The 16843-nt window shown below is 40.1% G+C and overlaps 1 protein-coding gene across 1 annotated transcript in view; it reads left to right on the top strand.

The window, feature by feature from the left end:
- Pak5 (p21 (RAC1) activated kinase 5) overlaps positions 1-16843 on the top strand; it is a 305931-nt gene that overhangs the window by 211020 nt on the left and 78068 nt on the right. Inside the window, exon 3 of the mRNA XM_006983961.4 lies at positions 2619-2833. Within this exon, the coding sequence (XP_006984023.1) occupies positions 2630-2833 (204 nt within the window). The 5' untranslated portion in view covers positions 2619-2629. The remainder of the gene's footprint in view (positions 1-2618; positions 2834-16843) is intronic.

Here is a 16843-nt window from a genome sequence, read left to right as displayed (position 1 = left end):
TCCTTACTTCCAGTTCAGTGTGCCCAAGTTTCAAGACCATCAGACCTGTGTGTATTAACTCCCTTATAGTGTGTGATATGTTATATATTAAAGTGTCTAAAGAATTTCTTTTTCTTATTGTTTTGCTTTACTTTGTGTTTTTTTTTTAGACATGGTCTTAGTCTGTAGATCAGACTGAACAAGAACTTGCTACTTAGCCCAGAATAGCCTTGAATTTGGGGCATTCTTTCTACCTCAGCCTGCCAAGTATATAGTTAAAGGCATGAAAATGAGACCCAGCTAAATAATTTCTTTTAAATGTTTTTAAAGTTAAAAAAAATCAACAAAATATTTGAGCTGTTACCATCTTTCATTGATGTCCAGGTTACTCTGAAGTAGAACCCATAAAGGACAGAGGGCTTTTTTCTATGTTCTTCACATCTTTTTCCTGTGATGAAAGACCTGAGAAAGTTACTTTGAAGAAGGAGAGGCATATTTTGGCTCACAGGTTCCAAGGACTTAGTCCATAGTTACTAAGTCCCATGACAATGGTCCTAGAATGAGAAGAAACATTGCAGTGAGCACAATTTCTTCATGTGGACCAGGAAGCAAGGGCCAGGGTCAGAGTCAAAATATGCCCATCAAAGATTTGTATGACCCAACAGATTCCACTTCCAAACAGCCCTGTTGAACGCCTACATGAGCTAATCATCTCTCAATAGCAAACCCTCCTGGAACCAAGTTTTCAATACTTGAGCCTTTGGGAACATTTCAGAGCCCAGTTTTAACAGATGAGAGGGAATTGGGACTGTGGGTGATCGTATGTCTGTAACAGAATGTTTATGCAAGTGGAAGATAAGGTAGGGTCTTGAGAGAGCTGGAAGGCAGAAGAGAGACTACCTAAAACACAGCAATAAATGGTGAGAAGAAGGAAGAGAGTCTAACCAAAGAAGAAGAGAAGCAAAATGGAATAAAGGGGGGAAATGAGAGACGGTATTAATAGACACAAAGCTCTGACCAGCTGAGCCATCATCACTGGAATGATCTGAGCTGATGCTTGCACCCTAACAGCATCCTAGCAAGCCAGGTTGAGTCACCCATCACCAATAAACCAATCAAACTAACAAGTAATGTGGAAAGGCAGAAAAAGAATATTTAGTCTATGTGGCCACATTATGATGAACTAAGAGGTCCAGTGAACCCCAGCTCTGTCTTCCAGGGTTAGTATAAGGCTTAGGTTTAAATAGAGGGCAAAAAGTGTGTATAGCAGTCACTACTGTCTGCACCACTCTCCAGTCTCTCCTAAAAAGTGCTCTTACACATTCACAGCACTGTGTGAAATCTCAGCACTGTGGCAAACTCCTCTCTGGTCAGCACCAGACTTCAGCCTTTTCCTTCTCCCAGTGTGGGATTTCTGGGGCACAAATCTCTCTCTGTAGGACATCTTCAATCCTGTCAGAACGGTTATACACTGCTATAAGGATCCCCAAGATAGAAAAGTAAATGTTTAAGTCCCCCAAGAAATAGTCTTACTACCTTTTGTTTCATTTTGTTTTGTTTTATTTTGTTTTTTCAAGACAGGGTTTCTCTGTGTAGCTTTGTGCCTTTCCTGGAACTCACTTGGTAGACCAGGCTGGCCTCGAACTCACAGAGATCTGCCTGCCTCTGCCTCCCGAGTGCTGGGATTAAAGGCGTGTGCCACCACCGCTCGGCTCTTATTACCTTTTATAAACTCCATGGCACTATCCTACTCACAGGTGAGTACCCCTGGTCAAAAAGCACACACCTAAAATACGGTACTCACATGTAATGCATGATAACCCAGTGTTCAAAGCTAAGTTACATCACAGGCTGCCAGAACCATGAAGCACAGTGTCACCATTTGCTGCAGTTAATACTTACAGGACCTACCTACTTTGGCCAGGTGATTTTCTAAGTATTTGATAAATATTTATTTCTATCTATAATAATTGATTTATATGCTGAGTAATCATTAGCTCATTTTATATATATGTATATATATATATAATGTTATTTTGCCCCATATGTGTTTTGGATTTTGACTATATACCAAACTTTGAGGTGCTTCACCTTGGGAATCAGTCAGCTTTTGCTTCAGTAATGCTATATGAGAAACAAGTTGGAAACATAACCCTTCATGTATAACATCCTTACATCTGTCAGCTGTGGCTTAACAATGGCTCAGATGGGTCTTGACTCCAGTGTGTGCTTGTGTCTGTTTCATACATCTCTTCTTCTAAAACCGAGGATTAGGAAGTATAATCTACCTGAGGAATCTTCATGGCAAGTACACTGGGGTAGGAGCACACAGAGCTTCCAAGCACCCCCACCCGACTTGCTCATTATCTAGACCATTGATCAGTGCAGGTCACATAGGCCAAATTCAGCATCCATGGGACAAGCAACTGTAATCCACAGGCATCATTCAAGACAAGAACAAAGACTGAGAATGAAATTATCTAATCTATACAGCCCGAAAAAGCTAACTTTTATCTTTTGAAATCAGTACTGTGAGAGATAACTAAAATGATGTAACTGGATGATTAATTAAAATAAGTTTTTTTATCTTCTGGTGGCAAAATATAATGAGCTGCCTGTTTTCTTCTTGTATTTCACAGGATTTTACATCATGTTTGGGAAGAAAAAGAAAAAGATTGAAATATCTGGCCCATCCAACTTCGAACACAGGGTTCACACTGGGTTTGATCCACAGGAGCAGAAATTTACTGGCCTTCCCCAGCAGTGGCACAGCCTGTTAGCAGACACAGCCAACAGGCCCAAGCCCATGGTGGATCCATCATGCATCACTCCCATACAGCTGGCACCCATGAAGGTATGCGAGGATTCCGTCTTCACGTTGAACCATGGTCTGATTTGATTTAATGTACCATCATAAAGGCTGGGTGACTTTTGAAAATATCCATATATTAGCCGCAGTTAGTCTTCATTTTGTGGCACATAAAAAATAAGGTAGTCTGTCTTCAGATACTGATTATTTTAAAATTTAGGTGTAAAATTAAGCTGTGAAATGAATTTCTTTTTCTATCAGTAATATCCATCTTCTCTGATAATATCAGCAACAGCCCTAATCAAATATTTTTCTGGACATATTTCTATTGTCTTCTATTTGCTCTCAAAATATTTATACTTACTATTATAAATGCTGTAATGAAAACAGATTTCAATAGCAATAAATCATATTTACAGGTATATACATAAATTCACAAAAATGTTTCCATATATATAATTTATATGGTAAATATATCTCTTCAAATTTATCTTCCTTGTCTAAGAAAGAACTATTTCAAATACTAACTAATAATTTCAGTCATTGAATAGGCTATAATTTACCCAAAGAGCTGGTAGGTTTTGGACAAGGAATGTTCATGATGACAACTGTATAGAAGCAGAATGACAACTCATTAAGTTTCAGATATACTCACTTACTACAAAGACAGTTCAGATGCTGCAGCTTCTTCTTTACCTCAGGGTAAAAAAAAAATGCCATACTTTATCAGACAGTTGCTTACAAGCTCTCCATGGGAGTAAAACATCATAGATGTTTATCGGATTATCCAACAGATCACTCCAGTGTCTTCCAATACTAACAAAAAACAAAATTCATGTTTCTCTGTCATTCATTATACTAATACTTACTCTGTGCAAGCATGGATAGTGGATAAATTGTGTTAAATTATGTGTAAAGTGATTTTAAAAGATATAAACAAGGGACATAGTTGATAAGTGATAGACGATTCTATTATCTCTTTAGCTGGCTGAATTAGAATTGTGACCCCATGAAAGAGGTGTATCTTCCCTTATTTGTGGTTAAATGGTGGTCTTCAGCACTGGACAGCAGGCTTCAGGAAGGTTTACTTGAGTAGAAATCTACAACAGCAACCAGTATTCTTTGGTGAATCATAACTCCCATTGCTCTTGTTCAGAAACTCCAGCTTACATATTTTGCCTACACTTTGCAAAGGTACACCTGTCCTTTGTAGAGTCATTCTACATCTGGATCCACAGACAGCAGGAAGTGACAGGGAGCCCCTAGACTTGGCTTGAACTTCTGAAACCTCAAAGCCTACTTCCAGTGACTCACTTCCTCCAACAGGACCACACCTACTCCAACAAGGCTGCACCTCCAAGCAAATTGACTGAGATCTGAATAGTCAAAGGAGAGGATTCTTTTTAAACATTTGACAAGGGCTGAAAATGCAGATTAGTAATACAGTCTGTGCTTAGCATATGTTCAATGGGTTCAATTTCTAACATGTCTTCTTCTCCCACCAAAACTGTTTTTCATACTTAACTGTTTTGTTCATAAGAACATCATAAGCAATATTAGCCAAGTTGTTTCTGAATTAAGTGTGTTATATGCAAAGGGAGGTTGAATGGTTGTATATCTTTGTTCTTACTGAATTTAAACTTGGTCTTGAGAGGCTTAGTGTAATCCTCTTCCTTCTTAACATCACCCTGAAGATTCTGATTCAGTGTGTCTGGAGTTCCTCACTGGTTTGCATTTATAACAAACTCTAGATGCTCTGATGAATAGGACAACATCCTGTAACTACCACTATTCCCGATGAATACAGTGGCGTGTGCCTGTAATCCCAGCACATGGGAAACAAAACTAAGAGGAGTGTGAGTTCCAGGCCAGTCTGGGCTACACAGCAATACTCTGCCTCAAAATAAAGAAGAAGTCATTGTTTTCACTGGACTAAAGCTAGCACATCCTTTCCCTTTGTTACAGCCCAGAAATCATTCTAACGAATACAACAGGCAGAAACATAAAAGTCATCACAACTTCCACTTTACATGATCAGCACAACTTAATGTTTTCTATTTCTTTCTAATTTTGAATTAGTATTACAGCAATAATTCTAAATATTTTGGTATATTTAGACTTTATTGTGATGTCATACTATATAATTATTCTTGAACTTCTTTTTTCACCCAAGATTGAAAAAAATAAATACAGAGGACTTGAGTTTAGTTTAAATTGTAACTTTTTATATCTTAATCATTTTTCTAAAGAAGGATGCTACAAAGTATGTGCTATAACAGATAAAATTATCATGAACATATGAGTGCTTGGTTTTCATAGTGCAATCTGGAACTCTTGGGAACCTTCGGTTCTTTGAAAAGTCTACAAGACTATAAAACTATTTTCATAGTAATTGAGAGTCGTTTGTCATTCTCTTTCATTGCTTACTGAGGATGCAGCAGGCTTTTCCAGAAAGAAATATATATCTTATTTGGGTGGTAATGGTGCATGCCTTTAATTCCAGCACTCAGGAGACAGAAGCGAGCAGATCTCCAAGCTCAAGGCCAGCCTGGCCTACAGAGTGAGTTCCAGGCCAGCCAGGGCTACATAGAGAAATTCTGCCTTTAAAAAAATCAATAATAATAATAATGATAATGTAGTGAAAAATCACAGTTTAAACCAGCTTCTGATTTTTAACATATTATATAGTAGATAGTTTTTAATTCTCACATAAACAGAAGTCTTTTGGATCCTGAACAAATTTAGGAGATTCTTAAAACCAAAAAATTTAAGAACAATCATTTGGGGTTCATATCAAATGGAATTATCTGTGATTTCTGCAGTTTGTTCCTCACAACAGTACTCATTTTGGTTTTTTTTTTCAATTATTCTATATCTTCATGAAAAGAAATTTTTATCTTTTCTAGTTGACTATTAGTGGTTGAGTCAGCATTAAGTCCAGAAAGATTACTAAATATAATATCCTATCCTATTGTAATTGAATACAATTTCTCTAACCTAACAGTTTGGATTCATGTAAACATGTATATCCTTTCAGACCACCCCTTTTCTATTTTAACCTTCATAGCATTCTCTTTTTGAGATTTATTTTATTATTTATTTATGTGTATCTGTGAGAATATGTGTATATGCATATACTTGCATGTAGGTGCCCTTGGAAGCTAGAAGGGTGTCATTTTCCCAAGAACTGGAGTTACAAACATTTGTAAAACATCCAGCGTGGGTATTGTGAACAAAATTCAGGTGTTCTGAAAGAGTAGCAAGTGCTCTTAACTTCTGAGCCACCTATTTGCCCCTAAACTACAAAGATATCTTTAATACATAATCTAACTAGTTCCTAACTTCAAAGATATCATATATGCATATATATGTATGTATGTATATGTATATGTATATATGTGTGATTGTACATTTGTATGTGTTAATTCTTTGAGAATTATATACAGTATATTTTGATCACATTTGCTTTCCTGCAGCTCTTCCAAGATCCTTTCCACCTCCACACGTACCCATCTTCATCTCGTCTTTTCTTTTCTCTTCTTTTCTTTTCTTTACTTTTCAATCCATGGAAACTAATTAGTGCCTTCTAAATACTCTTGAATTTAAGGCCTGTTTTTAAATATGATTGACCTACCAAGAGTCATATCCTTAAAGAAAATTGACTCTCCCTCTCCTAGCAGATATCAATTGCCAATATCTCCTCAGCTAGGGGTGGGACTTCCCTCCTTGATGGGATCACATCTGGCTTGAACTTGCTCAGAATTTGTGAATGCTGTCCAATGACTGTGAGTTCATGTGTGCAACTGCCCTGTTGTGTCCAGAAAGCATTGTTCCCTGTGGGTATATGTCCACTGAACCTTTAGGGATATACAGGATGACATTGATGCCCATTTTAGGGCACAGCCCTCCACAGTTTATACATTGACCAGTTGTGGGTCTCTATATTAATTGTTTACTTCAAGAAGAAGCTTTTCTGCTGAGAGTTGAGAGATATACCAGTTCATGTGGTGGTAAGTCATTGACTACCCTTCAAAGCCTTCTAGCAGCCTTCTCTTTATCCTGTGGAGGCTGAAGGTCACCAAGCTAGCTCTCTTAGGTTGTCTTCATCTCTGCAGTTGTCAATATTTTATAACATTTCCAAAGTTGGGGTTCTCTCTCTTCCTTTTTTGTCTTCTACCTCTGTATAAAAATACCCTTACTAGACAAAACAGGTAACATCAAGAGTAGAGACTCTCCAGCTCTGGCTGCTACATTCTGGAAAATCACTCCATGTTTCTCCTTTGTTATAGTTTGTGTCTGGAGCTCCTCAGTGAATGAGTCCACCTTCAAGGTCTTATAATTCTCTTCCTCCCTGCTCATGCTTCACTAGCTCTGCCAACCTATTCCAACTTCTGTGACAGTCCCTAGTTCCTTTAATATGTTTTGAAATATACTTTCCTAAACTATAAGACACCTGTATGCTTCCTAACATTAGAGTAGTTATTTATTTTAGTGTCTAACATAATTACTGAGAATAGTCATCAAGGAATCAAACTTTATCAGATACTTGTCATACTCTTAGCTGAATGAAACTACCAGAAACTGTGACAGTGAGGAGTGGCCCAGGGAGATTCTTCTGGCTTTCATGCCTGCCTTTTGCCCTACACTGTGGTCCTCACATTATCTTTCAGCTTAGCTCAGTGACCCCTATTCTCTTTATTTTCATCCTAATATTTTCCATATGCCTCCTCTCAAAGACCATAGATTCAATCCACTACAGCTTTCCTATCCTCTATGTCAATAGAGTTTCAGCTCCTTCTTGTTTTATAACTATCTCTACTATGATACAATGGTGAGCATAGAAGCATCTATTTTAGCTCATGAAACATGATGTATTAATGTTTACCCAGCCGGACTTCTAATTTCCAGTGTCTGCTTTGGTAGATAAACATCATAGCTTACCTAACAACTAGGCAGACTTTAAAATAGGAAACATTCACAGCCAGAAGGAAGAAGCAGTACAGAGACCCTGTGGCAAAAACAAGTTTAGTGAGTTTAAAAGGAAAACAGATCACCTACAGGGGTGGCCAGAGAGGGCCAGGGAAAGAGAAGGGAAATGTCAGGAGGGGAGCAGGAACAGAGTGTTTAGAGACTGTAGTTAAGAGTGTGATGCCTGATCATCATCAAAAGGTGAAAGCTCCAGGTCTTGCATTGAGAAATTATTCTTTTAGGGAATGAATTGATCATTTAAAGGTCAGATCAAATTTAAAGTTTACCTGCCATGTTGATCTAATGTATAATTTTGCAGGTTAAGGAGTGGGCGTTATCATTGAGAGGTGTGCAAAGTTGAGATTTATGAATTCTTGCAGTTATATGATTGCCAAAAGACTGCTGAGAAACACACACACACACACACACACACACACACACACACACACACACACACAAAGCTTTTTTCAAATAAACAGTATGCTTTTCATGGAGATAATTTCATTGAAAACAGAATGTAATTATATAAAATGGAACCTGTCTGGAAGGTTAACCATGCTTTAAACCTATTTTTAAGAATTCCATCTCAAAAGAACTGTATCAGTGTATGTTTGTCCGGTTGATCAGAACCAAGGCTTTCACCGGGAGGACAGATGGAAGATCCTCTGTCAAAGCCTCTCATACTGCTACACTTCAAAAAGCCAATGAAGACAAGAGGCTCTACCACCCTTCCCCTTTTAGTCTTCAAAACTCCTCATTGCAATTGGAAAATGTCTTTTCAACCAACCCACCCGCATGGGGACTAGGAAAACATGTCTTACCTGCCGAATCTAGGAAGTTGGGTAAGATAGATTCCATTTCACACAGGAAGAAAGGAGTACAAGCAAAGCCTAGGTCTTCGTGTGTGAGAGCCCTCCATGGCTGGAAACTGCTCACTAGTTTTCCACTATAAAATTAATCTAGACTTCAACGTGTACACCTTGTTAACATATCCCCTCTTCCACAAATCAGTCTCCCAATCCCTCCCTCTCTTCTCCCCTCCTCTTCTCCCTCTTCATCCCTTCTTTCCCCCTTCCCTGTTTTCCTCTCCCTCACTAAATCTAAAAGTTAGAAAGGAAAGCCTAATCTCAGCCCCATATAAGTTCTCATAAGAACTCGTAAGCACTATCTTCATCTACATCAGTACTTCATAGTTTCTTACTTCAGCCACCCTAAAATTTCCATCTAAGTTTGAGCAGCCAAACTCAAATAGCCTTGTTGTTACTTAGAAATAAAAGCTGCCATTTTCAGGACAGTATGCTCAGGAAAATCATCACCAGAGGGGATAGCCCAGCTTCCATGTTGAGAAACTGACCAGGGATCTCCTGAATGCCCCTTGACAAGCTCATCCTGGCATTGGGGTGACAATTCTGTGATCAGAAACGGATTATTCCACCCTTGTAGCTCAGTGGGGGAACTTGGTAAACTTAACTAGTCATTCCTATTCCACAACAGTGCTTGGAAGGCAGCTCCCAGGTTCACAATGAAAACTGTCCCACTGAAAGAGACTTCATGAAGAACGGTTACCAGTTATCTCATAAGAGTTCAGCATCTCCTGTCATACTCACAGATTACACCATGGTGTGTGTGTGTGTGTGTGTGTGTGTGTGTGTGTGTGTGTGTGTGTGTGTTCTGACAAATAAAGCTTCCCTAAAATTCAGAGGGCAAAGTTAGCCACTAGTTAGTTAACCAGAGAGGTCAGGCAGTGGTGGCATACACCTATAATCCCAGCACTTTGGAGAAGGAAGCTTGGAGATCAGGAGTTCAAGGCCATCCTGGGCTACACGAGATTGAACCAATCTGAAAGAGTAACAGAGCCAGTTGGTGGGACCACACCTTTAATCCCAGCACTGAGGGGGTGGAGACAGAAATATAAGGCAAGTGGAGACTGGATCTGGCCCATTCAGTCTGAGGTTTTGTAGAGACAGGAAGTCTCTGGTGGCTGGCTGCTCTCTGATTTTCCAGCTTTCACCCTCAACATCTGACTCTGGGTTTTTATTGATAAGACTAATTAGGATCACAATTCAACTCTGGGAAGTCATTTATGACAAAGATGGTTAAGTCTACTTCTGAGCACCCTGTTACAAATGCCTTTCTCGGCACTTCTGCAGTGAAATTCTCTGATTGCAACACCAGAGAAGAAATGGAAGAACTGACTACCTCCCAACATAGAACATGCATACAAATTTTACAGCACTTTGAACTGATGTTTTTATACAGCTCTACTTCCAGGCCAGAAGCTGATGGGGAAGAAAAGCAGGCTTTAGATCTTACAGTAATCTGAAGTTGGTTGAACTATACTAGGAAACAGGCCTGACCAGAATGAAGAATGCCATTGACAAACACTAGATAATGTTTATAGAGCACAAAATGTTCAATATTTGTTATTTGTGGCATTAATAGAATGACTAATGAAGTATCGAGCCAGTAGTGAGGGGGAAGAAACCTTGGCTGAGTCCAACACCACATAGTTTCTAACTTGAGTTACACTCTGTTGTCTGACCCAACTGCCTTTGCTTGCTCTGCACTTTCATTCTGTTAATTTTTCTTCTACAAAGGGTTAATGATTATTTTGTGTGCTCATCCCTCAGAGTATTTGTTTTTGATAGGAAGATGATCAAAAAGAAAATTATAACCCCAAGCATAGAACTTTATATTGTAACATCAAACAAGTAAGTAAACTGATGGTATATTTTATCTTGGGGACATTTTCTGGTTTGTTTCATATAGCACAAGAATATTGGTTGCCCTGGAGAGGTTAACAAAAAATAGGGGTGAACATGAGTCAGAAATGTTAGTGATCAAGATGACCTTGTCTAAATCAGAGGCTGTCACTGTAGAACCCATAGTTGATTCACAGATACCATTCATTCATGGTTGACTGAATTACTAAACTGGTCTTCATTTCTCATGCCATAGTCTCATGATGAGCCTTGAATTTAGGCTTGACCATGGAACTTTAATGATCTGTGGCATGGTGTTAACACAGCATATGATAGGCAACAAGATTTCTATTGCATGTCATCTTAAGAAAAGCATTCCTTGGAAAATTCTGTAACTCCAGAAGAGTAAATACCCCTGGCTCACATCAGATCATACCATCTACATCCTTTCCACCTGAAGCAAAGCCGATCCAGACTCACCTTCGTGGTTTAACACTATGGGACTGATACATTACCTGACTTACTCTTCAAATCATCCTTTCAAGTGGGTGATACTGATTCTGTCTTTTAGGTGAAGAAATCAATGTTTAGGAAAATAAGTAGGAACCAGGCATGATGGCTCATGATTGTCTTCCCAATGCTTGGAAAGCTTATGTAGGAGGATTGCCGTGTTCAAGGTTAACTTAAAGTAAGATTCCCGCCTCAACAAAAGATATTGGAAGTTCCATACCTGGCAACTTAAAAAGAAAAATTCAAATCCCCAAACTATCTGGCTCTAAAACCTGTTCCTGTAAATCACCACACTCCCTAACTCCTGACGGTAAGAGTGCATTATGTCTAAAAATAAGGTGGTGAACAGTGTTCTCAGACAAGGTATCAATTTTTCACAAGATGATTAAAAAGTTATTGTAAAGGTGTTACAGATAAGGGAATCCTTTGATTCTCATTTAGATAGTCTGGGTTTAACCTGTGAGCTTCTGCCCACCTAAGAATGTGACAAAGATTTTAAACACTATCATCTCCTGTCCTGACAGTAGTTAAGACAGCTTTCTACATGCCTTGTGCTGGTCCTCTTTGGGGACTTCCATTCATGCAATCCACAGTCTCCTCAAGTTAGTCAGGCAGAATATTTAAACAGAAAATTCCAAGCACTTGCCAAGAAGCAAATGGATAAACCTTACACCTTCAAATGCATGCTGCTGGCTCTCTGTGGTATCCTTCCTGCTCCCTGAATTAACCATTCTTAAAGTTGCACATCAAATCGCCCAATCACAAAACTCTTAATCTAGAGCTCTAACAGCTGAACTTACCAATGATGAAGCTCCGATTCTTTGCTGTGGTAACTGGAAATTCCATGTAAGCCCAAATATTCTCAGGATAAACTTACTGGCCTCAGTTCTACCCTCCAGGCAGTGGTGACCTAACTGAAAAGAATCCCTCTAAATCCAAAGGAAAAAGCTATCCCTTGGCTCTCTCTGAGTCCTACTCACACCTGGAACTTGAGAGATTTAATTTTATCTCTCATTAAGTATCTTATGAAATTGGGACACTAAGATCTCAACTATAGGCTGTTTGGGGAGAACTGTTAAATCCTCATTTTTATGATTAAATTCCCTATACTGTTAACTCTATACTATTGTTAAAACTCTTACTTCCAAGGTTTCTAAACATCACATTACTGTTCAACTAATGGAGTGCTACTGCTCTTAAAGCTTAATAATAATAATAATAATAATAATAATAATAATAATAATGATAATGATAATAGAAAGTGTGCTTAGGTAGGCTGGTCTAAGTGTTTGCTACTCACTCATTCATCACATATAAAGAATCTGGGTTAGTCTTGCACTGTTTCATGACAGTTCACAAACTTGAAGGCTGAAAAGTCTTTCATTACTTTCTTCATCACTGTGGCAAAAAACCTGCCAAGGGCAACTTCAGAGAGGAAGAGTCCAGAAGAATGTGGTCCCTGTGGCAGGAAGGCACAGCAATGGGAGTAGTTTGAGGAAGCCACGGCATTGGTAGTGCCTTGGTCTAAGGTGCTAACCAGGAAGCAGAGGAAAATGCTGATGCCCAGCCAACTCTCTTCCTGTTCTCTTTTGACTCTGTATGGGATCCCAGCCCAGGAGATGATCCCATCTTCCTTCAGGGCAGGCCTTCCTCCTCCCTTTAATCTCTCTTGACACACCCCAACAGCGACAACCAATGATGTGCCTCACTAATGCCTTAGGTGTTTCTTCAACCAACCAAACTGACCACTGAAATGGCCCATCTCAAAGAGTGTCTTCATTAGCACAGTTTCTGTAAGTTCAGAGTCTAAGCCTGGCTTGCAGGACTTCCCTGTTCAGTGTCTCAAAATGTTACAGGCAGGCTCCAGTCCCATCTAGAGGCCTAATGGGAAGAAGCCACACCCATCCCTATTGGAATCTTAGTAGAATTACTTTCTACTTTTCTTTTCAGTTTGCTTCTTAAAGCCATCACAAGAGTAAAAACTAGTTAGCTGTGTGTGTGTGTGTGTGTGTGTGTGAACAAAATCATAGAATTCAAAGCCCACCTCCACTAAAGTTAATGCTAGATAACCAGTGTGGTGACAAAAAGCACACTGTGCTAGTGGCAGCCTGTCAACTTTGTCATAGTAAGCCCGAAGCCTTGCCCACAAAAACTAGTAAGCCGCACAAAAGTGGGACTCATCAAGGATGGATCAATGAAATGACTCCTCTATGTCCCTAATATCATCACCATATGCAAAAAGCAGTAATTCCAAGCCAATAATCCCAAAGTCTTAGTCCATCATCTCAAAGTCCAAATTCCCCATTAATTTGGAATTTGGTGTTAATGGAATATGTAGGTGTGATCTATTGAGTACAGCTACTGGATACATTTCTCCATCTGTGAACATGTAAAACTACACTTGTCTGTCTCCAGCATCTTCCAAATACAATGGTAAAGCAAGCAAAGTACCCATAAAAATTCTGACTCAAAATGGGAGAGCAGAGTGACTGAGGGGGGTAGGAGGACAGAAAGTAGAAAGAATCCATTTGTCGATGTCCATCCTGAAGTTCTGCCGGGAAAATATTAGAATGTTCTCGATTAAAATATAAGGCATGGAAATGTTCTTCTGTGGCTCCAGCTCCACCCTCTTAATTTTCCTCCATCTTTTCTCTTGAAGCTTAGCAAATAATTGTCACCAAAGTCATTTCATCTGCCTGCTTTACCCTGACACTCACATTTGGGGAGTCTGGGAGTCTGCTTTACTTCACACTCCCTGTCCCTTCCACATCAAGCTAGCAGTGTTTCTGTTGAAACGGTCTCATAAGAGCCTTGTAGACTTCATGGACCCCACTGTGGCTCACTCCACTAAGGAAAAGTCATATCCACAGACGTTCCAAAGATAGCCCTCCTGCTCTTTTACCTGCTGCTGAGTCTGCCTGGTGAGTCTCTGGTTGGCCAATGTCCATGGGGCACACTTGTGAAAGGACCTCTCGCCTGATCTTCTGGGTCTGAGTTCAGGCGTTGAACTATTGTGCATCCACACTTTCCTCTTGGATTTGCTGTCCTGAAAGTGAACCTCTCAGTTCTAGCATCTGGCTGCCTACTGGAGAGCATCGTAATGTTGGAAGCCGTTGGATTCTGGTTCCCCTTTAAAAATTTATTTAAAGAAAAAATATTCCTTTAGTGTGTGTCTCTCCTAGCAGAAAGAAGAGACCACTGACACCTGCAACATTTTCTTTGAAATCTCTTTAATAATATTACTGAATTTATCTCATACAAGCTCTGCCTTTCACAGAACTTCAGGAGACAGTTTTACTACACATTTTGCAACAGAGGTCCTCTTTCCAGCAATGTGCTTCCAAGCCTCCAACAAGAACATCCTCAAAGTCCAGTTTCAGCTAAGAGTCCATGCCTGGTCATTTGGGGTTTCTCTAGCATATTGCTCTAAATTTCTCCCTGTTTCTTCCACTGTCTGGTTACAAAACCCCTACCACATTGTTGGATGAAGTTGTGTCCCTCTTCAAAAGGGAAAAATGCAGGCTATCATGAGTCACAACTATGAGACCAGCAGGATTGCTGTGAGTTGCAGGCAAGCAAGGAAGTCACAAACCTGAGGTCTCTGCCCCTTCCATGTTATGTGGATGAGCCATAGTAGGATCCAGTGATTTATAGGAAGAAAAACAGCAACAGAGAAGAAGAGGAAGAAGGGGGGAAGAAGAAAGGAAGGGAGAGAGAGAGGAAGAGAGGGAGGGATGGAGGGAAGGAAGGAGGGAGGGAGAAGATGTTATTTCATTCTTGAGTATAATGCTGGAATTTTTTTATGCAGTTTCTAGCCTTTGTTATTAGGCCTATTTCTAGGCTCACCTGGCAGCTTCAGACACTAATTAGTCCAATTAGCTGGTCACACCTGCAGCCTGGATGGCTAAGGTTTCTCCAAATCCTGTGTTCTGCATAGTTTTGTCAGAAACTTGGTTTTATGAACAAAGAGCCTAAAACAGGAGACTTTTTTTTACTTCATCACTGAGTGATGCCTCACATTTTCAAGTTAACAGCTAAAAACAAAGTCAGAGAATTGATAAAGCTTTACAAATTAACAAACAGAGACTTCAAAAATGGGAGAATGGTGCAGGGGGAGCTGAAGACAAGTGAAAACATTTCCAGATATTGAAAAAGTGTGACTGGGTAAGTTCACACCAAAGTCCTGGGCTTGGCGCTGTCTTCTGCCTTTACTGAACAACTCAAATCAGCAAGGGGAGATGCTGCTGCTGCTGCATCATCCATGGAGGCCTACAAGAGGAGATGCTGCTGCTGCTGCATCATCCATGGAGGCCTGCAAGGGGAGATGCTGCTGCTGCTGCCTGCATCATCCATGGAGGCCTGCAAAGGGAGATGCTGCTGCTGCCTGCATCATCCATGGAGGCCTGCAAGGGGAGATGCTGATGCTGCTACATCATCCATGGAGGCCTACAAGAGGAGATGCTGCTGCTGCCTGCATCATCCATGGAGGCCTGCAAAGGGAGATGCTACTGCTGCTGCATCATGGATGGAGACCTGGCATAATAAACAGCAGTTCAGATGGCAGCTAGCTTAGTTAAGGGCTCCTTGGTGAATTATGATTTTCCCAAATTTAGGCTAGATCCACCTACCTGGGCAGGTTATTATATGAATCAAGGCAAAAGCTTGGGGGCGGTGGGAGAGGGCATAATCAACATTTCACTCATGCTGCTTGGAGCTCAATAAATGCAGTCAGTAGTTTTGATCCTTGCTAAGATGTAACTTGGGGAATGCCAATGACAGAGGTTGATAACTGGCAAAAGATATTATTAAATTTCCTGATACATTTTTCCTATGTTTTACTTATTTCTGTAGCAAAAACTCTATTTCTGACAAATCCCAAGACAGGGATGCTCAGTTCTCTCCTCTAGCATCAGATGTTTAAGATTTCCTTTGGAACATTTTGTTCTCCAAATCTGAGCTTTGTGTGCAGCACTAGGAATTGCACTGACCAGCCTGTGTGCCATCTCCTGGAGTGGAATTCTTGGGGCACAAAGCACATGCGCTATTCCAGTCACCTTGGGCTGACTCATCTCACACGGTTGCCATGATTCGTGTTATTGTCAATATCTGCAAGCCTTTCTCAAACTTCAAATGTGGGTCATTAACTGTTGGACCCCTCATTCTGTAGCTCGGCAATCACCCCCAAGTCCCCATCTGTGTTGCAACGATTCTTGCCTTTGTAAGATATTCTCCTTCTCTAATAAATCTATTTCCCACGCTGATTTCTTTTTGTCCATTTGTTTTCACCTTAAGCCATATTCTTCCTTCTGAACAGGCCTATGAGCTCATCCTATAAGCAGCATATGGTTGTTTGTTGTGTCATTCTGTGTTCACTCGCCCTGTCATGCATTGTAAGAATTCAGTACATTTATAGTTAGCATCCTGACTCAGCTGCTTGACTTCACATCTTCTCTACTGCTTAGTTGCCCCTGTGCTTATTTTCCCCTTTGCTTTCTTCTCTTGCTGGTTGGACCAGTTTCTTTTTTTGTCACTTCTCTCCCTTCCTGTACTAGCTTCATGTCCCACTCACCGCTACACTGAAGTGTTCTCTCCTTTCCTGATCTTTTTATCAAATATCGCCTTCCTTGTTTATATTTTATAAACCAACTCCCAATTCTCCAAATAATATATTCTGTACCCTCCACCAAACACTGTACTCGCCCCATATTTCCCAGTCCAATAAGAGAAGACAATCTGTCAGCCCTTCAGCCATCCCTCCTCTTCCCCTTGCCCACTCTGCAGCCAAGACTTCTGAAACATTTATAGCATTCTAACACCTCCAACTCCTTGTTTTGATAAAATACTTTTGTAGCGATATCACTAAACTACCGTTAAG

Source organism: Peromyscus maniculatus, chromosome 4 (assembly GCF_049852395.1).
Source record: "Peromyscus maniculatus bairdii isolate BWxNUB_F1_BW_parent chromosome 4, HU_Pman_BW_mat_3.1, whole genome shotgun sequence".
NCBI classification, from domain to species: Eukaryota; Metazoa; Chordata; class Mammalia; order Rodentia; family Cricetidae; genus Peromyscus; species Peromyscus maniculatus.
The sequence above is the reverse complement of the archived record's forward strand: the minus strand, read 5'-3'. Positions and strand labels throughout refer to the sequence as shown.